Source organism: Tetrao urogallus (assembly GCF_951394365.1).
Source record: "Tetrao urogallus genome assembly, chromosome: 11".
NCBI lineage: Eukaryota > Metazoa > Chordata > Aves > Galliformes > Phasianidae > Tetrao > Tetrao urogallus.
In genome coordinates, this window is record NC_136824.1 from 2,791,110 (window position 1) to 2,817,054 (window position 25,945).

Consider the following 25,945-nt stretch of genomic DNA (forward strand, 5'->3'; position numbering starts at 1 on the left):
AGTCCAGTAGCAGCATCCAGGACTTCCACCGACTGCCAGCCCGGTTTTGCCAAACGTTTAGGACAAAAGTTTTATTTTTTCAGCTTTGGGAGAGTTTACATGGTGCTGTCGTAAGTTTGATGGCTTTAATATCACTGTCAGCTTGTTTCTATAGCAATACGTTAAGCAGAGAGCGGATCGTAACCTGAATGATGGAGACCTGAAAGGCCCCAGGCAGGCAGTGATATTAATACTCTCAAACACTCCTCTTGAGCAGGGAGCAAGGCACGACCCGTGCACCCAAGTTTGGGTCCGCACAGAAATCCTGCAGATGTGTGTGCTTGGAGTGGCCGAGGGGACATGGGACAGCACACACACGCGGGTCTGGCCCCGCTTTGTGCTCGGTGACAGCCCCAGAGACCTGCACTGCTGCCAGCCAGCGCCGTGCTCCATACCCATGTGAAACGACGAGCGGGCACTGCCTGGAGCGGGCTCTGTGCCGCTCTGCCACCCCGTTCGGATCCAGCTGCTTCTCCCTGGCTGTGAGTGTGGCAACGACTGGAGCTCCGCAGAGCAAAGGCCCCTGTGTGCAGGCAGAGCCGGGTGCCTGCAGGGAGGGTTCGTCCACACGGAGCAGCGTTACGGCAAAATGCATTTTCCTCCCCTGACGCGGAGTCGCCGTTTAGTTGGGGAAGGAGCACCGTCCTTCCTCTCAGAGGTGGTTTCCCAGTTCATCTCTTCCAGCATTTTGCATCACCATCCTACCTTTTGCTGGGATACCTCCCAGCCACGGCAGTGATTTTTTTTTCCTTTCTGTTTCCAAAAGAGACATTCCAGGGATCTGGCCAGGAAACACTCAGTTCCACTAACCCTCCCCCAAACAACCCTCTCCATGCTCTCTCTTCCTAGAACGTCACGTGGTGTTTATACAATTGTGTTTAAAATATCCTTGGCTATGTTGTTTTACAGATTTTTTAAAAAATAACTTATACAGTCCTTGTTTTTCTCTGTAGACTATTTTTTTTTAATATGGGGAGTGGGGAATCTTTGGTGTCCTTCATCCTTCTCCTCTCCGACCTCACAGAGACGCTCTTTTTAACCAGACATCCACAGTATTTCCCTATGCTGCTTGTTCTGGTTTTCATTGCTGATAGATTGAATGAGTTAAACCTTTTGCCAGTGAAACTCACAGTGTGAATCAACTCTGGTTCCTGTTGGAGCTGGGCCGATCCCTGCTTGTTCTCCATTGCCACGCTGCACCCTGCCCAGGCTTGCCTCTGTGGGGCGAAGAGGGGAAAGCCTGGCCTGAGAGCCTTGGGTGAACTGACCTTTAAGTTAATAAACTGTTGATCTCCCCTGAGCGATGGATCTGTGCTTTTTGCAAATCTGTGCAGCCACTGCCCTGTGTGGAGGCAGCTCGGGTTGATCTGGATCCCCTGATCAGCCCAGCACCTGCAAGAGGAATGGCTCCTGAGCATCTGCTGCACGTGCAAGGTCACATTAGTTCTCAGAAAGATCTTCTGCTTTCAGACCTTTTGCTCTCCTGAACGGTCCCAGTGCCAGGCTGGGCTCTGTGCTTTGGTGCACCCCAGCCCCTCTGGCTGGGTCTTAGAGGGCACTCAACTACAGATGGGCTTTCCTCCAGCTGTGCTGGCAGGGGGCTCACTCTCTTCCCAACCATGCTCAGCATCCTGCAGCCCTGCTGCCCACACCGCAGCTCACATCCTCCCCTCCTTGACTGGGAGCAGAGGAAGCTCTGGAGCCTGTTATTGTGTTTGTTTTGCAGCGATTAACTGTGGGCCAAGTGCCCAGGGTAGCGCCTGGGTATCTGGTACTGAGCTTTCTAAGTATGAAAAAGGAGAAAACAGCCCTCCCATGTGGGGCTTATAGAATATCCCAAGTTGGAAGGGATCCACAAGGATCACAGAATCTGAGAGAAGATGCTTCCTCAGAGCTGTGCTGCTGTGGGCTCGTGCCTCTCTCAGCTCTTCACATTTATCAGAGGATAGACGGGAGTGAGCCAGATGATTTATCACACACTGATTCCTTTTGCTGCTCTGGGATCCCCCTTTTGGTCTCAGGCCAAACCAGAGGTCAGGAGTGGGGTGAAATGCTTCTGGCTTCTGCCACTTTGGTCATAAAATAACAAACTTCCATTTCTGTTGCTGTGTCCCAGTCCCAACCAGAAGCACCGTGTCAGCTCTGACTTCCAGTTCCCTGGCTCAGCTCTGCCTGCAGTAGTGCTCCATGGTATATTTAGATGCACTGAAATGCTGAAAAAGAAAACAGGAAGGAGAACAATGTTTACCCCTACGTCCTTGGCACAACTTAAATTGTGAAAATACAGCCTGGGTGAGGCAATGCAATTGAAGATGACCAATCCCCAGCAGTCTCAGCTTTCTGCTGCCCTTCAGCCTGCAGGGAAAGAGAAACAAATTCTACAAATTGAGTTCATGCAACAACATCAGCTCCCAGTGTTTCCCAGGGCTGCGACTCCCTCAGAAATCATTCCTGGAAAGTAATAACATTCAGATTATTTATCTAGGCTATTGCAATGCTCGCTCAGAGCTATTAAAGTCTCTCTGCCACTGGTATGTGCAGAGGATCAAAGTGTCTGTCTCTTCCAGATAAACGAATACTTGGGCAATTTATTAAAGCCCGTTTCTCTGTTGTCTCTTGGTGCCAATGACTGAACTAGAATAGCTGTTTTCTGGAAAATCTTCTTAGGGCAGCCTGCAGCCCTGCTTGCTGTTGGGCTGTGAGGCTGCATCCACAGCCATCTGCTGCCTGGTAGCTGACAAGTGGGGAGCACGCATCTTACAAATCATTGCTTTGACATTCCAGTACAAAGGAGGAGCTTTCAAGAGCTCGTGTACAGCATCTGAAACCAAGAACGTCTGCTCGCAGTTACAACTCCATTACAGCCTTAGAGCTGAGGCATACAGCTGTATTGTGAAAGGAGAAAGGTCCGCGTTTTATTTGCTTTCCAGGAGGCTGAAGCATCCCCTTTCAATGCCTGACACGACTGAAGGCAATGTTTGTCTTCAGCATCCCTGGATTCCTGAGTCAAACTGCGCTGCTAATTCTTCACTTCTACTTATGATATTTGTTTCTCTCTCCTCTCTCCTAACTTCTTTTAAGGAGATGCAGATGTGACAACCTGACTATGCGCTCTCCCGTGTCACCTGTGGTGTCAGGTAGTGGTGAGGGTGTTTTTGATGCAGAGCATAGGAGCTGACCCCAGCCAGAACAGATCCTGTGGATCAAGCAGGGCGATGCTTTAGGTGCTCCCAGAGTAAGTATGAGCCACCACTACATACTGCCAAACACGGCTGCAGTGTTTCAACTATTGCCATGTCCTCTGGGCTTGCCGAAATGTCACAGCTCACGAAGAACCCTCCCCTAGATAGCAGGCAGTGCAGAAATCGTTCCTTCTCATCTCATGGAGGGAGCCTGCAGTGCTGGAGGAGCCTTCTGGAGTCACACAGGTGGTGGCTCGGTGACATTCAGCAGGACGTGGGGACCTGGGGCTTCCTTTCCCATGTCCCCTTCAGTTCATGTCAGCTGTGCTCATGTGTTCACACAGCCCAAATTAAGGTGCGTCAGTGTGCCAGCTGTAGGCCCGGTGATTTGGTTCCTGCTGAAGTGAAGCTGCAGGCGGAGCCATCCCAGCTCCCCAGCAGCTACGGCCAGCTGTGCTCAGCTTAGCAAATCCGTACGGTAGTGAGAGGGCAGCCTGGGACAGAGAGGGGACAGAGGTGGCCCGAAATGCTTCCAGCTGTGTGATCACAGGCAGAGGTGTTCATAGGACATCAGTTCCCTCTGCTGACAAGCTGCCGAAGTGCTTCAGCTGTGATCACAGCAGAGTTAGATGAGCACAAGGAAAACGTGGCGCTTATTTATAGTAAGGCTGGTGATGCACTGGCACAGGTTGCCCCGGGAGGCGGTGGATGCTCCTCTCTGCAGCACCCTGCGAAGTCCCTTCCCACCCAACCACGCTGTGATCCTGTGATTCCGTGATCTGTGCGCTTCCCTTCCAGTCCGGGACGTTCAGGAAATCCACCTCCACGCAACGCCTCCCCGACCGCCATTTTGCGGAGGAGGAGCTGAAGGGAGCACAGCACGGCCCATTCCCTCTCGGCGCTCGGCTGCGCGGCCTGGCGGGGCTCGGCAGAGATCGGCCCCGCTCGGTTGCTCTCGGCTGCTCGGCGCTCGGTTGTGTTCGGCTGCGCTCGGTTGTGTTCGGCTGCGCTCGGTTGTGTTCGGCTGCGCTCGGTTGTGTTCGGCTACGCTCGGTTGTGTTCGGCTGCGCTCGGCTGCTCGGCGCTCGGCTTGCAAGGCGGTCCGGCGTGTTGGCGGTTCGGCGCGGCCTGGCGGGATGGTGAAGCTGACGGCGGAGCTGATCGAGCAGGCGGCTCAATACACCAACGCCGTCCGAGACCGCGAGCTCGACCTGCGGGGTGCGACGGATCTGCCGGGCGGAGCCGTGCCTGGGTTGGGGGGGGGGGGCGCGGGCCCGTGTGGGAGCGGCGTGCGCGGGAAGGGCCGCGCTGGGCGGCGCGGGGCCTGCAGGGGAACGGGCCGGGCTGCGGAGCGGCTGTGCGGCTGTTGCGGCTCTTCCCGCTCAGATCTGCCCCCGAGGCGGCACTGCGCCTCCTTTCTTTCCTTGACCTGTGGGCGCTGATTCCCTCCTTGCTTTTCTCTCCCCCCGCAGGATATAAAATCCCCGTCATTGAGAACTTAGGGGCCACGTTGGATCAGTTTGATGCGATTGATTTCTCGGATAATGAGATCCGGAAACTGGATGGGTTCCCTCTGTTGAGAAGGCTGAAGACTCTTCTGATGAATAACAACAGGATTTGGTACGTGCTTGTGTTGTGATCTGACGGGACCTCGGACAGGCAAGAATGCTTTTGGGAAGAGAAGCGTGCCTGCATCTTTCAGTACTGGATAGGAGTAGAAACGTTTGCTTTATGGGGAAGAAATAATGCTCAGTATTTGCTTCAGCCTTCAATTAGCCAGCTTTGTTCATTGCAGAGTTCTGCCCCAGGTCTGTGTTCCCTTTTTAGAAAGACAATGAGATGCAGGGTCTGGAATTTGTTTTGAGTCTTTGAAGTTCGTTCACTACTCCCATAGTAGAATCATAGAATCATGAGGTTGGAACAATCTACAAAATCATCCAGTCCAACCACCCTCCCACTACCACTGCCACCACAGGCACTAAGCCAGACCTCGCAGCTCCTCATCCAGGCACCTCTTGAACACTGCCAGGGACGGCGACTCCACCACCTCCCTGGGCAGCCATTCCAGTGCCTGACCACTCTCGGAGAGAAAAAGTTCTTCCTTATGTCCAACCCAAACCTCCTCCGGTTCAACTTGCGGCCATTTCCTCAGGTCCTGTTTGTTGCCTGGGAGAAGAGGCCAAACCCCTCCTCACCACAGCCTCCCTTCAGGAAGTTGTAGAGTGCAGTGAGGTCTCCCCTGAGCCTCTTCTTCTCCACACTGAACAATCCCAGTTCCCTCAGCAGCTCCTCATAAGACTTGTGCTCCAGACCCCTCACCAGTTTTGTTGCCTGTCTCTGCACACGTTCCAGGGCCTCAATGTCTTTTTTGTAGTAAGGGGCCCAAAACTGAGTGCAGTACTCAAGGTGCATCCTCACCAGTGCTGAGCACAGGGGGATGATCACCTCCCTGCTCCTGCTGCCCACACTGTTTCTAATGCAGGCCAGGGTGGCACTGGCCCTCTTGCAGACCAGGCTGCCCAGAGCCACATCCAGCCTGGCCTTGAATGCCTCCAGGGATGGAGAATCCACAACCTCCTTGGGCAACCTGTTCAGTGCCTCACCACCCTCTGGGTGAAAAACTTCCTCCTAACATCTAACCTAATACGAATGATCTCAGAGGTCTTTCCAGCCTTAATGATTCTGTGATTTTTGTATTTCTCTGTATACGTTCATCACTGTTAATTTCCAGCCAAAGATGAAATCTTTGTGTTTTTGTTCTTCTGTAGTCGGATTGGGGAAGGACTTGAACAAGCTCTGCCCAGTCTTACAGAGCTCATTCTTACCAACAACAACATATCTGAACTGGTAAGTTATTGATGCAGAAAACATCTTAACGGCTCTAAACTGTGCGTTTTTGTCACCTTTCTGATTAGTTTTTTTCCTCAGTATGATGTGAATTTGTTAGTCGTGGTGGTGCATGTATCCTAATGAACATCATTTGCAGCATGCAGTGCAGCAGCAATCAAAGTCTTGGTGGGCTTCCTGCTAAACTAACTGTAGTAATTCTGCTTGGTCTCCAAAATGCAAACGAGAGTCCACTAAGGAGCACTCACAGAAGTGACCTCAATACCTTGAAATGAAATATTTTAGGTCTAATTTTGGACTGAATAAACAGCCCCTGGTTTTGTTGTTTGGTTTTTTTTTTTTTTTAAGATATGAAAATTCACTTTGAACTTTTTTTGTCTCTTACTCAAAAGTAGAAAACCTAAGAGCACAATTTCTCATGTTCTTCCTTTGAATTAGTGAATTCATAAGCAAGGTGCCTTAGTGCAACTGTATTGGTTTTGTTGCTGTCTTATGTGTAGAAATTAAACAGATTTGAATCCATTTATGCAGATTTAATATCCAGCAGGTCTGCTTGAAGCTTACAATTCTTAGTTATGTGTTAGGACTGAAACTTGCTTTGTTACTGTCTTGGTTTTTTTCCTTTTTCTGGGATGTGTGTTTTCCATAGAGGAAACCAAAACTGTTCAGTTTTAAATTGCATACAGTGCCATTGAATGGAACACTGTTGACTCACTGCAGTCATTTGCCACAATGGTGCAAATGCTGCCGTTTCCAAACAAGTGAGCTTGAAAGGAGTGGGGGATTTTAGGTCCTCTTTCAGAGCCAGGAGCTCAGGAGCTTCGTTCTGAAATATTTGATGGCTGTGAAATGGATTTGAGATTCTTACTCTGTTCTTCCCGTTACGTAGGGTGAACTGGATCCACTGTCAAGTATTAAATCGTTGACTTACCTGAGGTATGTCATCTTGAAAAGAAAAGCCATTGTTTGTAATTTATTGTAATATATTTCAAACTAAGTAACTCTTTATGACCTTTATTTGCCTTGTAGCATTTTAAGGAATCCAGTAACAAATAAGAAGCATTACAGATTATATGTTATCTACAAAGTTCCCCAAGTCAGAGTGCTGGATTTTCAGAAAGTGAAACTCAAAGTAAGTCTGTCACCTTCTGATTGAACACCAGATGGAGACCTTTTCTCCTGTTAACTCTTGGGACTGTAGTGAAAACAAGGAGCATTTTGCCCCAGTTGTAAACTGTAGTGAAACTCTGTGTCCTGCGAGGCTCTGAAAGCCATGCTTCTCTTTGATGGTTTCACACTGTTAAGGATACAGTCTGCTTCATTAGTTTTAATATGTTTTGCTGCTGTTGTTTGCTTAGTCTGACTTTTCTGGCTGCTAACAGTGGTGGTAAGACAAACCTAGAGAAAGGAATGAGAGATGACAGCAGAGCCCTCTGCTTTCCCTGTAGAAGCGTGGGGTTGTTGTTGCAGGAGCACTGATGTGATGCACCTCGAGTGCAGTGTGGCAGTGTGTTGGTGCTTGTTTTTATGTCTGCTCTCCTCGTGCCGTTGTTCACTGAAGATGAGCCAGAGCATCTTTCTTTGCAAAGACAGCAGCTTTGCACAATGCTACGTTCTCAAATTAACTTTGTGTGTGTGGTATCGCTGTAGGAGCGACAGGAGGCAGAGAAAATGTTCAAGGGCAAACGGGGTGCACAGCTTGCAAAGGATATTGCCAGGAGATCCAAAACGTAAGATAAAACAAACACTTCCACTGGCATTCTCCTTCAGAAACACCACTTTGTGTGCAGCATTACGACTGCCCTGGGACATCCCTAGTTTTTGGATGGTGGTGAACACATCTCAGAAATCTGTTTGGTCAGGCTGGGTTGCTGTATATCAGTATGCAGGAAACTTCTTGGTTTTTTGCTCTTTGTTACTTTACTGCAGAGAGGTGGCTGTTGTTTGCTCAGTTTTGCTCTCTACGTGATTGGGAACTGAAAAATCTGGTTTGCCAGTGACTGTGAATATTTGAAACTGTTAACAGATGGGCTCTCACGATGGTTTGTGAGTGGAAATGATTGAGGTCTGTGATAGCATTAGAGCAAGTAAATCACTGAACTAAATACCCAATAAACACACCAAATGTCCACGTGCAGCTGCAGGAGAGGCTGCAGGTCTCTGAACTGGGTCACTATTTCGGGAAGTTCTTTCCAGCTGTGTGCTCTTTGACTTCCATTTTCAGAGACAGATGTGTTCTCCTAACATAGGCTTATGTATGGGCTGTCACAATATCCCATTAGACATGTCAGAAGAGGAAATCCAACTTCATTTACTTTGTCTTTATCCACTCTGCTTTTTGTAATGGTTACAGACCTCCCGTGTGTTCAACAACATCCAAATCCAAAGGCTTTTGTCAGCTGCTTGCTTATAAAGTGACAGTCTGGCTCTTGTCATGAGCAGATGAAAAGATGGGAGGGGGGATGGGACAGCGAGGACAAGTGGTTGGTGTTTCTGAAGGAGGCAATTCATCACTGTATCAGTTTGTTAACAAAGATAAGATACTACACTTGATTGAATGAAATGCTTCCAAACCTGCTTTGGAAGTAAGAGAAGCACGCACTCCTCCCAGGGAGTAATGGCACCTCTTTGCTTTTTCCTCTGAAGCTTCAATCCAGGTGCTGGTCTGCCAACAGACAAAAAGAAAGCCGGGCCCTCGCCGGGTGATGTTGAGGCAATTAAGGTGAGTGTGCCCAACAGCACTCAGATAAAAGCAGAGGAAAACAATTGGGAATCCCAACTGAAGAAATGTTTTCTTCTTCCTGGCAACGGCTGACTGTTCAGATGAGTAGAACAGAAGGTTCTGTTTGTTCTAGGTGCTTTTTCTGTAGCTTCTACCGTGTCATATGGAAAACTTGACTAAAACTTCGTTTTGAGCCTAGAGCTTGCCCAGGACAGCTCAGCTTGCGTAACTGGGGGGAACAAGACTGTGCTTGGCTTAATTTACCTGCAAAACAAAACCAGCTTGCTGTGTTTATTCTCTGTGGGCTGGTGTGCTGCACGTGAAGATTCACTGTGCTCCTCTGTCTGTTTTTCAGACTGCCATAGCAAATGCCTCAACATTGGCTGAAGTGGAGAGGCTGAAAGGCTTGCTGCAGGCCGGCCAGATCCCCGGCAGAGAGCGAAAACCAGGTGACGGTGCTGCTTTTCTTTCCTAAACAGAACCCTCCTCTTTCGATTCCTTCCTGTGATCTCAGCAAGGAGGTTACGCTGGGAGGGCGTTGAGAAACCTCACAGATGTGAGATGGCTGTGATTTGCTGGTTGGGATGGCACAGGACCACCTCCCTCGGTCCGTGCACTCAGCGCGCGAGCTGCCCGGCCGGCAGAGCGTTCACGGCCAGGCCCGCATCTGGCGTGCAGCACCAGACTCACAGCGTGCGCTCATCGCGCTGCGTTCTGCTCTCTTACAGGCTCGGCCGAGGACGCCGAGGAGGAGATGGAGGAAGATCCCGTCCCCACCGGCTCGTAGCTCCCGCCGACGCCGAGCTGCCCACGTGGCGTTGTGCCGCGCCGCGCTCAATAAAGCGCCGTGCCCGCTCTGCCTGTGCCCCGCCTGCTTCCTGCATCCGGGGGGAGGGGCTAGCTCTGCGATTGGTCCCTCCGCCTTTCCCTTCTTCTCATTGGTCCATGCGGCCGTGACGTCATCCCTTTCTGTTGCCGATTGGCTCTCTGTCCGCGAGGCGGCAGAGGACGGGGAGGGCGGTGATTGGCGGACGGGCGGCTCCCGGACGTGAGGCGGCAGCGGGGCCATGGAGCTCGGGGACCGCGGCGGAGCCGGGCCGGGCCCGGGGAAACCGGCTGTGGAACGGGAAGGGCTCGAGCTGCTGCAGCACACGGGTGGGGCCGGGGTGGAGACGGGGAGCGGTGGGGTGAGGGGAGCGGGCGAGGAGAACCGGGCGTGAGGTGGGGGGAGCTGGGCCTCGGGGGCGGCGGTGTGAGGAGCCGCGGTTGGAGCCGCGTTGTCCGGCCTGCCTCGGGCGGCGGTGGTCCGTGCTGAGGAGCCGCGAGCGACGCCTCGTTCTCCTCGTAGTGGGCGCCCTGCTGTCGAGCTATGGCTGGTACGTCCTGCTGGCCTGCGTCGCCATCTATCTCATCGTGCAGAAGATTTCGTCGCGGTGGGGGATGAGGCCCAGCAGCCAGCGAGGAGCAGCTGGAGCAGACATAGGTTTGTACGGCGCTGAGGGCTGTGTGCTCATCCTGGCTGTCGGCTTCCGGGTGCCTGCGGGGGGCTGCTCAGTTGTCTGACAGCTGTTCGGTTCCACACGTGCAGAATGCTGCTTCATGGCAGCGAGAAGGTATTCTGCAGAGAGGGATTTTAACGCTGGGCTGTGTCCACAGAAAGGCAGCGAAGCTGTGAAGGAGCGCAGTCTTGTGGAGAGCAGCTCAGGGAGCGGGGCTGTCTGGAGTAAAGGAGGCTCAGGAATCCTTATTGCTTTCTGCTGATCCCTGAGAGGAGGGTGTGGTGTTGGGGGGGATGGGGTTCAGCCTCTGCTCCCAGGTAACAGCGATGGGATGGGAGGTGAAGGCCTGACATTGGACCAAAGGTTGGATGTCAGGAAAAAAAGAGCAGCGGTGCGTTGGCACGGGCTGCCCAGGGAGGTGGTGAAGCCACTGTGTGCAGAGATGTTCAGGAGCTGTGGAGATGTGGCGCTGAGGGACGGGGTCAGTGGACGTAGTGGGATGGGTTTGGGGTGCTCTTGGGCTTGGTGAACTTTGGGGTCTTTCCCAACCTTAATGAGCCTATGATTGTAAGGTCTGCAAAACTGTACAGATCTTTTTGAAAGCAACAATAAGGAAAGGTTAAACCAAGAGAAATGCCTCTAAAAGTCTGTAATGTGATGGGATTGGGGCACGAAGTAATGAGATTGGGAGAGAAGGAGCAGGGCAGTGCAAGGGAATAACTGCTCTGACAGTGCAGGATTTTAGAGAGCCACGTGCTTTAAAGGAGCTGTGGTCAAGTATAAAAAGAGAATTCTCAAAGAAAAGCAATAGCTAAAAGCTTGAAAAAAGCCAAACTTTTGGTTAATATTCATTGTCTCTATGAATTATTCCTTCACAATTCCTACTCCATTAGGATTGTGTACCTTTGGGGTGTATCTGCCTCTTGCTTGTGTTGCCCTTTAAGTGTGGCAAAGGTTGAAAATCTTACAGGGTTATGGTCTTGCCTCTCTTGAAGACTTGTTGCTGTAAATCATGGTCTTTCCTTATGGATCTGCTGAAAGAATGAGTGATTGGCACTAATCCCTCTGGCATGCTGGCCTCAGAAAATGTTATTTACATGCCTTTATTCTGCTGATGGTCTTTTGTGTCATAATTGAATCTTGGTTCAATTGCCAGATCTGCCTATAAAACAAAATTCCTGAAACCACTTGAATTTCTTTTTTCACATTTGTTGGGTGGTAACAAACACTTAAGGAGTCAAACAAATGTTGGAGATACTTCAGTAACTGGGAAAAAAAGAAAAAGGTGATATTTACCCTTGGTTTGGGTAGCATTTTTCTTTTAACTTCTTTATAGAATCACAGAATGGCCTGGGTTGAAAAGGAGCACGTTGATGATTCCAACCCCCTGCTGTGTGCAGGTCACCAACCAGCAGCCCAGGCTGCCCAGAGCCACATCCAGCCTGGCCTTGAATGCCTGCAGGGATGGGGCACCCACAGCCTCCTTGGGCAACCTGTTCAGTGCCTCACCACCCTCTGGGTGAGAAGGCCAATGGTGAAGGGAGTGCCCAGGGAGGTTGTGGATGCCCCGTCCTTGGACGTGTTCAAGGCCAGGTTGGACGGGGTCCTGGGCAACCTGATCTAAATGTGGATGTTTGGTGGCCCTGCTAGGCAGGGGGGTTGGAACTACATGATCCTTGAGGTCCCTTCCAACCCGGGTGATTCTGTGATTCTGTGAAGGGAGGCAGTTTCTTAATGTAGATTTCCCAAGGCTGCCAGTTTTCTGTTGAGATATGTTTGACATCCATGAGTAATTTCCCTGCTGATAGAGCATGTTAAATCTGCCTCTGCTTTGCTGCTGTAACCCAAGCAGCAGCAGCAATTCCGAGGAGAAGGAGTAGATGTGGGCTGATTGCCTTCTGCTTCTGCATCAAACAAGTTCTGTGGATAAAAATGGGATTCCTGTGAAGCATGGATGATATTTCTGAAGTTATATTGAGCAAATGCTTCAGAAATAGAAGCAAATATCCTAGATGCTCGGATGTTAATTTTGTATGGGTTTGTTCCATCAGTGTCCATGTTCGTTAAAAGCTCGTTAAAGCAATTGCTCTAAAAATATTCAAATATGAAATTTAAATCAGCATATGAGTTACTGTAAAAAATCAGCTGCAAACTGAACTTGAGCTGTGATTTTCTGTGGAGCTGCTGCAGTGAGAGATGTGTGCCTTTCCTTATTGTGGTTCTTTCAGGATACCGTTTAGAGTCCATTTTAAACTGCGTTGCAAACTCTCTGACTGTTCCCTAGAGCCTGACATGGTGGTAAGAAGGCAAGAAGCTTTGTTGGCATCTCGTCTGAGGATGCAAGAGGAGCTGAATGCACAAGCAGAAAGATACAAAGAAAAACAAAGACAGGTAACTGGAGAGCTGTTCTTTCTTTAACTCCCTAACTTGTCATCAGGTGCTTTGCTGCTGTTGTAGAAAGCTGCATACCATGCTAGATACCAGAATAGGATCCCTCTGCTGGGATGGGGGACGTGGGATTCTTCTCCCTCCTTCATCCGATCTGCTTTTCATATGGTTGATGCACTTTGTGATAACAGGCATTAGGTATCATGATGGCCGTTCAATGTACTTGTATGATGTGTTGGCCTGAGGTCCTCCTGCTCTTAGTTAATTAATTAGAGTGATTGGTATGGTTAGTGTTTTGCTCATTCTTGACGTGATCAATGCTTATCTGCAAGAATGTATTTGGCTGGAACACTTTGGGCCTTGCCATCTTGGAGTTGTAAATCAATGTAAAGAGTGGATGTGATCAGCAAAACACTAATATTGCTCATTAATCCTGGTTCTTTCATCTTTGCTTTTGAAATCAGCTACATCCAGATTTCAGCTTATAACTGACACTTCCAGAAGCATAGCTGGTTATCTTGCTAATTTGAAAAGCACCTTTTTGCTTTGTAGAACCCTTCACTGTGCATCCAGTGACCATCAGATGCAATGCTTCATCCTTTCCATAGACTAATGATTTAAGCTGGCCACTCAGTTTTATTGTACTTTCAAGCATCAAGGTGTCAGAATAAGCTGCAGTCCAAATCTGTATGTGCTGGGGAAAGAGGGGTTGCTGTTCTGTCCTTGGGAAAGCTTGAGCATTTAAAAAGTCAATGCTTCTGTAAGCTGAGATACTGCATCAGGTAAAGATGGATCCAGTGGCTTTCGTGTACCCTGCTGTAGCTGTTCCTGTAGCAATGGCAATTCATGCTAAAATCTTAGTCTGATGTGTCCTCATTTTGTTTCTTAGCTTGAAGAACAGAAGCGAAGGCAGAAGATAGAAATGTGGGAAAGTATGCAAGAAGGAAAAAGTTATAAAGGAAACCTGAAACTGAGTCAGGTAACAACTGTGTTGTTAATCAGGTTACGTGCACGTAATTAGATCAGCTGAATTCACACTGACTGAGTTCTGAGCAATGTTTGCTTTGGTGAACAGCAAGAAGCAGAATCTGGTGCCTCCACCTCATCAGCAGTCCCGAAATCTAAACCAAACAAGAAGCCCTTGCGAGGAGGTGGTGAGTATGAAACCCTTGAGGTGTTCTGTCTTGAGGCAGAGCTGCGTGCAGCTCAGTGCACTGCTCGTGTTGCTGTGTACAAAGCTGTTACATAATTACCCATCATTTTTCTCTTATTCATGGAGGAAACAAAATGTGCCTTACGAGTGAGTTCTTTAGCTCTACCCACTGTGGTCTGTTTGAATTTTGGGCAGAGCAGCAGGAAGCTCCCTCGTGCTTTTCCCCAGGGAGAGACAGCATTTTGGCCATAACTCACTGAGATTGTTGTGACTAAAACTACAGGCTCTTGCAATACTTCTGGGACTCCTCCTTCACTGTTTGAAAGCCATCTAATTCCATTTGGTCTGTCCTTTAGTCACCTGCAATAATAATGAAGTGTAAGAAGAAAATCTTACTTTGTGTTACGTAGATTCCATCCACTGAAACCTTTCCCTAAGAAGAATGTGGCCTTGTTTATCAGTGTTGAGGTAACGACTGCTGGATGCACAAATCCTGCTGACCCATAGAATGGCTGCCAGCTCTGCAATCCACCATTACTGTCTTACCACCACACTTAATGTCAGCCACTGAAATTTGTCTTGATGGATTAATTACTTGTTGTCTGTAGCCTTAAATCCTCCACATAAGGATCACTGCTGTGAATCAGCTGTGCAGCTGTTGTCCTTTCTCTCCTCTTGGCCTAACAACTTTTGCTATACTTGCAATTGTTAATTTATCATAATTTAATAATGATTTTTCCACAGTGGACTGGATTATACAGATAAACCTCAATCACAACAAGCTAAAAGGGAAATGCACTTAGGGTGCAGGAGTGAGTAAATTACATGATTGAATGTATTGAACCCTATGATTCTTGATTAAAGAATATTGCATGTCAGTAGCAGTTCAGTGCTAAGTTCTGCTTTGAGCATCCATACCAACAGCTGCTGGCAACGTTTGAAGGAACTGTCTGATGGATTGATTCATCCCATTATATGCAGTCGAGTGTCTGCTGCTGTCCAGTATCTTTTGTAGCTCCTGCACAGAACGTTGACCACTACAGGGATGAGAAATGCATGCTTTCTCTTAGCACGTTTCCTTCATGTGCTGGGAAACATGACTGGGGCAGCTGGGCTGAGGCATCCTTCCAGATGCTACCTGTCCTAGTTTCAGCTGAACAGAATCTTGGCTCAACTAACAGATTATAGAATTAGAGGTCTCTGATCTCCTCGTGAGTTAGCTACGGATGAAGCGAAAGAACCATCTGTCCTGTTCAGCTGCTGAATTGAGCTAGAAAGCAGAACTTTGCTAGTATGAGAAAAACGAGCTTCAAAGACTCTTGAAGTTTCAGAAAGACAGGTTGCTTTGAAACCTGCTCGTTAGCAAGGCTAGGAGCAGGCTTCCCACTTTCCTTTACCTTGTACTGAGTGAAGGTATTTGCCACGTTGAATCTTTCCAAGTACTTACTGATAACATGAAGTTGCCTGTAGCTGTGGCAGTAGGAGGTTCAGCTGAAGTGGCTGTTTGCCTCACTGCACACATTTGCCTTTTCTAATTCATTTAAAGACACGTCTTACAGTATTGGTAAGTTTTTTGACCTTTAGAATATTCCATGCAGGACAGGAATAAAAGATGATTTGAAGATGGTGACAGAGTTGGAACAGGCTGTCTAAGGGGGCTGTGGATGCCCCATCCCTGCAGGCATTCAAGGCCAGGCTGGATGTGGCTCTGTGCAGCCTGGTCTGCTGTTGGTGACCTGCACACAGCAGGGGGTTGAAACTGGATGAGCATCGTGATCCTTTTCAACCCAGGCCATCCTATGATTATTTGATGTCCTTAGCTATTCAGGCACTTGGAGGACAGATAAACCCTTACTGTTCTGCTGCAACTGCAGAGCACCATTAAGGCTTTAATGCAGACTTAGAGGAATTAAGTGGCAATTAATTTCAATTTAATTTAATCCCCGTTGTCCAACTAGAACACAAACATTTTGCAATGGCTTTTTACCATCAGCACTATAAAATGAACCTCCTCAAGTCTGGATAATTTCTCTGCTTTCCTTTTCCTCATTTTTTCCTTGAGTTGCTCCCTGTGCAATAAGGTGCAAATCACTGTGAAATTTAATTGTGGCGTTCCACGCGTGTTGGCAAACTCCTGTTGGCTGTGACTGTGGATTTCTCATCTGTCCTTCCAGGCTATAACCCCCTGTCTGGAGAAGGAGGTGGAACTTGTTCCTGGAGACCAGGCCGTAGGGGCCCCTCTGCAGGTGGATGAGGCTAACCTGCCTGGGGTCCCTTCAGCTTACCCACTGTCTGCTGCCTACAGTTTGCTGCCACACTGACTCCTTTGGGATTTGTTTGAGCACAGGTGTTAACACAGATTCACACCATTTCTGAATATTAACAGTAGCTACACGAGAAAAATATCTGATCCTCTAAGAGAGGATGAAGGAAGAAATAATGTCAGTGTAATTAGTCACTTTGTTTTCTCTTTAGTGAGGAGTTTAGTCTCCAGCCAGGATGATCATTTGTGGTTGTGAGAGCTGGGTTCCATGGCTGACCATCCAGAAGTCTGGCCTCAAACAAATCAATGACTAGACCTCAGTTTACCTGCTTAAAACGAGGGGCTTCACCAACCTTACACGAGTGCAATGGGATTTCCTGTGTTTGGCTGGAAGATACATGGGAGGGAAGAATATTATCGTGGGCAGACAGGTTCAATTTTAGAAGGAGAGCCTTTGAGGAAACCTGGATGAACTGACAGATGGGTTGGGTTTGCACCAGAAGCTCCTTATTGTGGAAGAGTCTCTGTGACAAGCAGCTTTGTATGATGTTTTCCTTACAAATGGTGAACAAACCAATGAGGATTACTGATGCTAGGCAGCAGATGAGGGTTTCTTGCTATTCTTTTTTTTTTTTTTTTTTTATTTTCCACTGCTTTGTAAAAACGATACAGTTAATATTAAATATAATTGCAAACAAATCATGAATCTAGCACTTACAATCTTGTGGTTTTCTACAGCATCTTTTTATATGGAAGGCATATGTTCCTGTGCAATGAATGTGGATGAAGTGGAATGCTGAAGCGTTTTGTATGTGTGTGTGAAGCAAAACATGTGAGATCAAATGAAATCGTTTTCAGTTGGTTGTCTCCACAAACAGTGGCTGTTTTGTTGGCTTGTCTTTAAGTGATTCATTTGTTTTTTAACCATTTTGTTTTCCTCAGGTGTTCTGTGTTCAAAATTGTGCTTTCTAGAAGAATCACCTTCAGTTATGACCAAATCAGATTTCCTCGAGCTTAGCAAGTGCAACTCTGCATTGCCTTCCCCACCTGCAGTGATTGTGACACGGGCAGGCTGGGTTAGTAGCTGTTAGGCACTTCATCCTAGCTGAATTTGAATGAAGAAAATAGACAACAAAGACTTTTGCTCTTAGCAGAGCCAAATTTCTTTCCGAATTGCTGCTAACAAATACAGTTTGAGGAGGAGAGTATTCACAAGCATGGTCAGCTTGGACACGGTCAGCACTTTGAAAGGGGAAAGAGCAGCCCGACCTGCCCTGAGCCCTGTGTGGTGCCTGCTTTCCTGGCAGCAGGACTGCACTCAGCACTGGCCATGTGGTGTCAGGGTTTCACCTCGGCAATGCAAAGAGCTGCTGCTCTGTTTTCTGTTCCGAAGGTGTCTCACAGTGTGAATTGATGGCCTGCCTGCATGGCTGTCCTGAATGGCCCTGCTGGATTCTGATGTGTGTTCTTACCTTGCTCTCAGCTTGTCTAGCACAATCAGCTGTTGTTCTTTTTCCCCCTGAAAAGAGCCTGTGACCACCAAACGTGTAACATGAGAGACTGTACGGGACCAATAACAGAAGCACATGGGGTCTTCATGCTTCTGACATACCCAGCAACACGGACAGAAAATAAAGTTGCAATCGGTCATTGTAAGAATGCTTTTCTCCCCTCCAATTCTCCTGCTACTCTTTCTGGCACAAATGCAAAAGATGACTAAAATCCAGGCTGTCCTTGGTGAAGAGTGAAATAGCTCCATCTGTGTGTGCCTGACTGCTGGGTTTGTAGGTAGGCATTATGTTTGTGTCAGTACCTTATTATATAGTTTAGGGCTGCTTGAGAACTTCCTTCTAAATGCTTATGCTTGCAAGGCCTTGTCAGTGTGTATGATGGCTAGCTTTGAATACACTGTGTGTAGGTACAGTTTCCTCACTGATCCATGGTTTTCTGTTGGCTGTAAATAACAGCAGCATATTGCTGCAAAGTTTTAAAGTTGCCAGCTAACAAAATGGAAGAAGGAAGAACCTTTTACTCCAGACCTACAGGTGGGTGTTGTAACGCACAGAGAAGATGAAGTGAAATGGAGATCCTTGAGGTGTTCTGTCTTGAGACAGAGCTGCGTGAGTTTTTTCTTACTTTCCTTCTGTACGTTTTGATGCTTGAATTTTCATTACTGTAACAGAGCGCAGTGTGAGAACTTCAGGTTTTCATCTACATTCAAACAAACAGAAAACAGAGGCAGGGGAAGATTTTTCAAGATCTTCATCAGTAAGAACAACTGGGTTGTCTTACTTGTGCCTATGGCAAACTCCTTCCCCTTGAGTTTGGGGAAACAAATAACAGTCTTGGAGCTGTCTTCAGAAAAACATTTAGGGCAGATTGCTGTCTTAGAGAGACAGAATTCTTTGTGTTGATAAAATGGTGAAGATGGGTTGATTTAGTTCAGTAAAAACATCTAAAGGAATAAATAAGCAGATCTGAGCTGAGCATATGCTGATCTTTCACTGGCTCTTGCTTCTGGCCAGGACTGGGGTTATGGGTTTCTGCCCGACTCTAAGATATGGAGTCATATCCAGAGAGCACAGTGACTTACATATTTCTTGAAACTTCATTTTTCTCTCTTCCTTCCCCCTCCCTCAACTTGCAAGTCCTTACATTTTTCATCATCAGATGCTTCAAAGCTACTGAACAGAGTGGGAGGAAGAACCTCAGTTTGTAAAACCTCTGCCTCATGAATTATGGAAACAGGCAGAAGGGTTTTTTTTCTCTGACTTCAAATAGCAGGCTCTGCTTTGACCACAAACAAGTCTGGTTGCTTGTTGCCTTGTAGCTGTTGAGTGAAGCATGCAGAAAACATTCTATGATAGTGAACTCACTCGTAAATCTGTTTTCCTGCTTTGGTATCAACTCCCAAGAACTTGCCATTATGAAAGATATATTAGAAAGCCTTCAGGAGAATTCTTTTTTTTTTTTTAATAGCAGTTTTGCAAGAAGCCTTAATCTACTGATGCTGATGTTCTGGAAGCATCTTCAACTGGAAGAAACTAGACAACAAGCTTAGAGCTGATACAGTGGAGTTAAAATGCTGCTTATCGTGGTACTTAACAGCTGAACAGGAATCTGTCTTGAGCATTGAAGTGTCCTAAGACAAGCAGCTAACTTTGGTGGGACAAAAACATCCTGAAAACGGTGTTTGCTTGAGAAATACAGATAGGCTGACTTCCATGGCCTTTCAGATGCGTTATGTGCTGGAGAAACTTAAAGTTGCAGGTGAGGTCTAATCTGTGCATAGTTCTGTTAAATATTCACCAACAATTCCGAGTCCTGGAATTGAACAAAAAGAAATCACTTAAAATTTGTTTGGATTTACTGAGGCCTTTCAAAAACGTTATGAGCTGAGGAAAAGCTGGAAGGAGCTGGTATTGCGCTGCATGCTTAATTGTTGGCAGCAACAAAAGGCGTTTCTGACAGGAGATGTTTTTGGTAGTGAACAGCAGAAGGTGGACTCAAAGTGAAGGCAAACAGCAGATCTGTGAGCAGAGCTGCTGCCAGGCATCCCGCCGTGTTACCCAGACATCATGCGAGTGGAAATGATCGCTTTACTCCTTTCTGTGGAGAAGTGCAGTTCCAGCAGAGGCTGGATGCAGATGTGCTGCAATGAGTGCTAACAAATATTTCACTGATGTATAAAGATGTGTACTGTTTTGTACTATTTTGACCCTAAGCTCTGTATCTCGTGGGACCAGGCTGTTCTGCTGCTGCTCTGTGCCCTGAGCCTTGGACTGTGCTGGTTCTGATTCACGTGCTTGGATTGGGTTGGTTTGTCTTTGAACCATGCTAACACTTTAATTCCTGCCTTCTGCACTCAGTGAGGCCGTTCCCATCCCTGGCAGTGGCATTTTATTCAGGACTGGCTGACAGCTGCTCATATCTCTGCATCAGATCCACCCTGTGAAGGATCTTTGATGTTGTCCAGGCTGCAAAGCCACACCGTTAGCCAAGAGTGGGGCACAGCGTGCTTCTGTCCACGCTATCACTGAGCCCTAAAACAGTACAATTCCCAACTGTAGAAAAAAATCAATCTAAGCTTGAGTTAGCTGAAAATGTGGGTTTATTATTTTTTTTCCCCCTTTTTGGAATGGAAGCTTAGCTTTTGGAACAGCTCTGCAACCACAAAGGCAGAGCACACGGCTGCTGGCTGGGCGGCGTCCTGGCCCTGCTGCACTGCTGTGTAGCTGAAGTGTGAGCTTCCAGCCCAGCTGTTCCAGTGCTGGCACACGGCCTGCCTGTATTGCCAGCTCCAGAGCCAGCATCTTCCAAAACTTCCATGAGTTTTTATAAAGCAATCAACGACTGCAATGGAATGGGTCTCCTCAGCTCGGTTTTGGGGCTGACCCACGTGCAAACCATGTTTTGTTGCAGATTTCTGTCGTGATGGGCTGGCGGATATGCAGGCTCTGCTCTGATTCATCTGACTTCTGATGGCTTTAGTTTTGAAACACATGCCTGCTATGAGGCATTTTCAGCACAGAGCAAAATCTGCAGTGATAAATGAATACTTTCATTCCTTCTTCTGTCTCTACCACGGTTTACAAACCGAAATTCTTCCTGTGTGCTACGTAATGAACTGTGGTGCTGCAAGGGCAGCAGTGACCAAACGTGGGAGCTGCACTGCGGTGCTGGGCCGTGGGATGGCAATGTTGTCCTGGCTTGAGAGCAAGCAGCAGCTGGTGACATTTTCCTGTCCCTTGAACGTGTGCCTTCCGAGTGATTCAGCTGAGAGAAGAAGTGAGGATTGGTCCGTGTCAAGGGATGGGATGAAAAAGTGGGTGCTGGAACTGGGGCAGGAGTTTCTGCATCATTCAGGAAAATGCAGTGCTGCTGGAAATACTGTGACAAAGACAAATGCTGCTGGTTGCCCAGCTAGATTTTTTCCATCGTGAGTCTGTTACCTTGAATGTATGAAGTGTGCTCATTTTCCAGTGTCTGGGTAGATTTTACAGTATCGGTTTAAGTACTGGAACATTAATAATTAAAGCTGCTGGAGTACTGGGAAACTAGTTTGTTTCTTAAGTATGATTTAAAATATGTTAAAAGATGCATAGGGTAGAAGGCACATCCTGTAAGCGGGCTCGTGACTGTGGATGTGTTGGCAATCAAAACTGATGGGGAAAAGGATTATCACAGTGCAAGACAGTCTCTCTTTCCTATATAGGGTAATGTCCTCTACGTGGAAGCAACTTCCTCCTGTTCTGCTCCTTTATTCCAAAGGGACAGCATCTATACTGCATGCATACAGAACAGTTTGCTGCTTTAAGTGCATGGCTTTCTCTTCCTTTAAAAATAGGATTACTGTTTCGTTCATCTGATGTGGAGTCCAAGCTGCACGGGTCTGTCGAGGGGGCTCTCCCTGTTGGTGTGTGTGCTGATCTCACAGGAGCAGTGGGATGGGAGCTCGGAGGTGTGCTGCATGCATGCGGTGTGCGTCCTCTTCAGACTTGGGAGAGCCCTCACAGTATTTCCTCAAGCAATCCCACAAAATCTGCATGCAGAATAGAAAGCACACTGCATAAAAATCGGCATGTTTGTGCTTGTATGCACCTTTACGTTAGGAGAATGCCTCACCTTTTATTTTATGCTAGCAGTAATGCATAGCGTCAAGTATTTGTGAAGACTACAGGAGCTGTGCTAAGAGGGGAAAGCAGTTAGATGTGGTGATGTGCTGTGGAGGGCTGCTTGGCTGCGTGCTGCCTGGCAGGACGTGGCTGTGCTGAGAGCTGCGGTGCAGCTCATGCAGTGATGATTCTCCCTGCAGTTCCTTCGAAGCGAAGCAGCTCCTGACCCCCAGCAGTGCTGAAGCCCTGTGTGGGATGCTCGCAGGACGTCTCGCCCTGGCAGCACGCCCCAGACATACTTGGTTACGGCTTCTGTAAGCCTCAGACAACAGGGCAGCAATGTTCTTCCAGGTAGAGGCTGAAGCCTGCACGTGGGTGGCATTAATGTACCTGCCTGGAAGAAGGAGGGCAGCCAACCTCCTGCTGCAGTGTGAGGCTTGGGTTTGCCCACCACCCATACAGCTGCTGCTCAGCCTTTTGAGCTGGCAGTGTGATGCACACAACTGCATTGCTTGCAGACCTGTGACAGTAGGAAGGCTGAGTGTATGTGCTCTCATAGGGTGTAGGATGGCACTGGGAAGTGTGCTTTTCCTCTACCAAAAGTGGGAATGTGCCAAAAGAAATCCCAGGACAGTGAAAACAGCGTGGCAGAGCAGCACTGGCACCTCACATGTGAGCTGGGCTGGGTTAAACTCCGCTCTGTGGAGTGAACTGGTGTCCCACTGTGGTCCTGCTGGTGCACAGCAGGCTCCCAAAGGGCTGTCCTACCTGCTCTGAAGGCAGTGTGGGGAGGATGCTGGCTGCCTCTCCTCGCTGCTCCTCGCTTCATCGTTTCCATGTGTGCTGAAGTTGCATGAAGTTTTCAGTTCTGATGACTAACTCCTTTTCTTCATGGGAAGAAGCCAGCTGACAGCTCCGCTGCCCCAACCCTCCTTTTTTATTGCCTTTTAACCACACTAGCTCTGCCTTTTCCTGCAATTCATAGGCCGCAGCATCTTTCCCTTGAATCAGGAGATTTTTCCTGCTGATCTGGAGCACGCTAAGAGTAATCCTGTTCGTGCTCACAAACTTGCCACATCTCCCTCTCTTGGAAAGAAGCAGAGGCCTTTTTATTTTAGCTTGAACATCTGTCATTTTCCCATGCTTTAGGACCTGACGATTGTGGGGAGGAAGAAGCGGAGAGAGGGAAGAAGCAGAGTTGGGTGAGGCTCCTTTTAAGGAAGTTTTCCAAGAGGGAATAACAAATCTAGAGTGGCACAGGCTGAGGGTAGCTCCAGGAGAAAGATCAGGTCAACAGCAGTTGGAAATAGCAGCAAAGCATTGTAAATCCTGGGATGTAGCAGAGAATTACACTTTTTTTTCCCCCCCACTTTCCCTGCCTTCTGCCTTTTAGTTCTGCTTTTCTTCCTTTTCCCACAAACACGTCACACAATACCACCGTGTTCCTCTTGTTGGTAACTAAAAGCAGACCTGCTTTTCTTTAATTTGCTTCCATTTCTTCTCCAGTTTCTATTTTATTTTTGCTTAATACAATCAACCATTATGACACATGGTATTTATTGCTGCTGAGCTCGTTGGTGCTGACCTCGCTATCAGGCTTGTGTTATCACATTAGCAATAAAGCCACTCACAAGCATTCTTTTTCAAGATGCACCATCATGTGTCAGATAATTGGTTTGTGGCATTACCTGCTGTTTCCCAGAAATGTGGCACTTACTGTAGAAAGACCATAAAAACCCATCCTACGTGCCTGTTTGTGTCACGAAAGGCTGCTTTGGTGCTCCCTTTCACAGTGCTCCTTGCTCAATAACAGGCTGCCATATGCTGAGACTTTCGTCTGAGCTTGTCATGGATGACACTGCAATATAAATAACTTCTTTTATAAGATGCAAAGGGAAAGACTGGCAGTTGGAGATGCAAAGCTGCGTAGGAAGTGGAAGAAACCACAGTGATAAGTGGGTGGGCAGTGGGCTGGACTAGATGTATTGCTTCTGTGAAGGCTGGAGGTTTTTTCCTTTAAAATGTCAAGGCTCGGGGGCTGCAGTGTTTGAAGCCGAAGCTCTCTGTAGATGAATTGCACGTGGAGAGTTAGTGTGGGCAAAGAGAAAGGAAACACTTCACCCTGTTGAGCGGTCATTATGGCCTCGGGATGGAAATAGCCTGACCTATTTCTGGGGGCTTTAATTAGCAAGGTGGGGACGATGGAGCTGCTCGTGCCTGCGTTTCCCCCTGGCAGCAGAGCAGGGTTGAATGCAGCAGCACTAAGCAAAGCTGGGGCTGGAGGGCCGTGTGCCAGCGGTGTGGGGAGAGCTGGTGTCCCTCTGTGCTAAACCGAGGACGGTGCAGAAGTGGGGGCTTCTGGCCGGGAGCCGCCCGTCTGCAGGGATGGATGCTCGTGCTGGGGCTGCCGCCCGTCCTGGCTGCGGATGGTACCCGAGAGGCTCCGGTCTGAGGCTCCCAGTCCCGGCTCCCGTGCTGGGCTCTGGGATCTCAGCGCCGGGTCCCGCCCTGAGGTTCGGGATTCAGCCCTGGCTCCGGCCCTGCGTTCAGCGTCCGTTCTCTCAGTCCCGGCTTCTGCCCTGGGCTCTCTCTCGCCCTGCTGTCTCAGTCCCGGTCCCCCCCGGGGTCCCTTCACCCTCCGTGCCAGTCCCCGCGCCCCCGCCCCGCCCCCGGCTCCGCACCCCGAGGTCCCGAGTTCGAGACTCCCCTCCGCACCCCGACCCCCACCCTGCCCGTCGCTACGGGGCGGCGCCTCCCTCGGCCCCGCTCCGCTCCGCTCCAATCCGCGCCGCCTCCGTCCCCCTCCTCACCCCCGCCCCCACCGCCCCTCTCCGGGCGGGGCCAGCGGCGCCGGGCAGCGCGCGGCGCGGGGCCGCACACGGCGCCTGTGCCGAGGGGCAGGGCCGGGAGGCGGGCGCCCCCTTCCCTCCGCTTCCCGTCCCTTCCCCTTCCCCCCATGGCGGCGCTGGGCGGCACGGCGCGGCTGGCGGCGGCGGCGGCGGCGCAGCGCGGGGCGGCGGCGGCGGCGCTGTGAGGAGGCGCAGCGCGGGGCCTGGGCCTGCCGGGCGGGCGGGCGCCGGGCTATGGCGGGCCGCGGCCGCCGCGCCTGGCTCAGCGTGCTGCTGGGGCTGGTGCTGGGCTTCGTGCTCGCCTCGCGGCTCGTCCTGCCCCGCGCCTCCGAGCTGGCGGCGGCGGCGCGGCCCCGTCGGAGCCGCCCGTCGGGGTGCCGCCCGCCGCCGGCAGCGGCCGCAGCCGCCGCCGCCCCTCTCCTCCCGCAGCCGCGCCGCCCCGGTCCGCCGGCGCAGAGCTTCCTCTTCGTGGGGGTGATGACGGCGCAGAAGTACCTGAGGAGCCGCGCCGTGGCCGCGCACCGGTGAGACGGAGGGAGAGGCGGGCGGAGCTCCGCCGGGGGCCGCGCCGCGGGGATGGAGCGGCGGCCGAGGGTGGGCTGGAGCCCCGCGCTGAGCCGCGCCGCTCCCTCGCGGTTCGGGCGGCCGAGGGACGTGAGGGCGAGAAAGTTGGGGCGCGCCGCCGGTCCGCGGACGGCCCCGATCTGCGGGCGAGTGGCTGCGCGGAGAGCCGGCGCGGCTCCGGGAACAAAGGGTGGCGGCGGCCGCCGTGCCGGAGCGGGGAGCGGCGCCGCGAGCTGGGAGCTGCGCTCCGAGCGCGGCCGTGTGCCGCTGTCACGCCCCAGTCCGCGGCCCCGGAGCGGAGATGTGGCCGCGAGGAGCCCCGCTGAAACGCACCCGTAGCCCCGATGCGGGGCCGGGATAGGAAAGAGTTCGGAGCTGGGTGCAGCGGGGCTCCGGGGCGGCCCTAACCCAACAAAACGTCCCCTTCTTTTATTCCTGTGCTGAGACAAACCCCGCTCCGTCGCTGGGATGTGCCCTGTCCCACCGCTTCTCTTCACGTCGGCGTTAAACGCGGTGAAATGGCTCAGTCGGGGCAGTCTGGAGCACGTCGGGCACCGGAGTCGGTTTTAATGAAGCTTTAACGCCTTCTTCCAGCAGAAGATCTGTAATTAAGTTATGGAGGGTGTGTGACTGATGCTTTGAAATAGGTGAAGGAATGTGTTTCTTCAGGGTTATGAATTTTCTTTACCGCGTGGGTTGGAGCGTGCTGGATTGCAGATCCCACGAGCTGCGCAATGGGCACTGACATGGAGCTGTGCTGGGACACGTGGAACAGGGCTTGGGGCAGGGCTGTTTGTGTGGCAGCCATCAGCCTTGTGTCAGGG

The 25,945-nt window shown here is 49.8% G+C and overlaps 3 protein-coding genes across 3 annotated transcripts in view; all 3 read left to right on the forward strand.

The window, feature by feature from the left end:
* Nucleotides 1-4,357: 4,357 nt before the first annotated feature.
* SNRPA1 (small nuclear ribonucleoprotein polypeptide A') lies at nucleotides 4,358-9,591 on the forward strand (the record flags this gene model as incomplete). The annotated part of the gene is made up of 9 exons (XM_079541205.1): nucleotides 4,358-4,439; nucleotides 4,694-4,841; nucleotides 5,990-6,068; nucleotides 6,958-7,004; nucleotides 7,098-7,200; nucleotides 7,719-7,798; nucleotides 8,715-8,790; nucleotides 9,146-9,239; nucleotides 9,519-9,591. The coding sequence occupies 9 exons, from the start codon at nucleotides 4,358-4,360 to the stop codon at nucleotides 9,575-9,577; spliced, it is 768 nt and encodes a 255-aa protein (XP_079397331.1). The 3' UTR covers nucleotides 9,578-9,591.
* Nucleotides 9,592-9,857: 266 nt separating this feature from the next.
* SELENOS (selenoprotein S) lies at nucleotides 9,858-16,084 on the forward strand (the record flags this gene model as incomplete). The annotated part of the gene is made up of 6 exons (XM_079540923.1): nucleotides 9,858-9,945; nucleotides 10,139-10,273; nucleotides 12,574-12,680; nucleotides 13,567-13,656; nucleotides 13,753-13,831; nucleotides 16,005-16,084. The coding sequence occupies 6 exons, from the start codon at nucleotides 9,858-9,860 to the stop codon at nucleotides 16,082-16,084; spliced, it is 579 nt and encodes a 192-aa protein (XP_079397049.1).
* An 8,707-nt stretch (nucleotides 16,085-24,791) lies between these two features.
* The window catches only part of CHSY1 (chondroitin sulfate synthase 1), a gene marked incomplete at both ends in the record, with an annotated part of 59,248 nt that continues 58,094 nt past the window's right edge, over nucleotides 24,792-25,945 (forward strand). Inside the window, one exon of the mRNA XM_079541179.1 lies at nucleotides 24,792-25,081. Within this exon, the coding sequence (XP_079397305.1) occupies nucleotides 24,792-25,081 (290 nt within the window). The remainder of the gene's footprint in view (nucleotides 25,082-25,945) is intronic.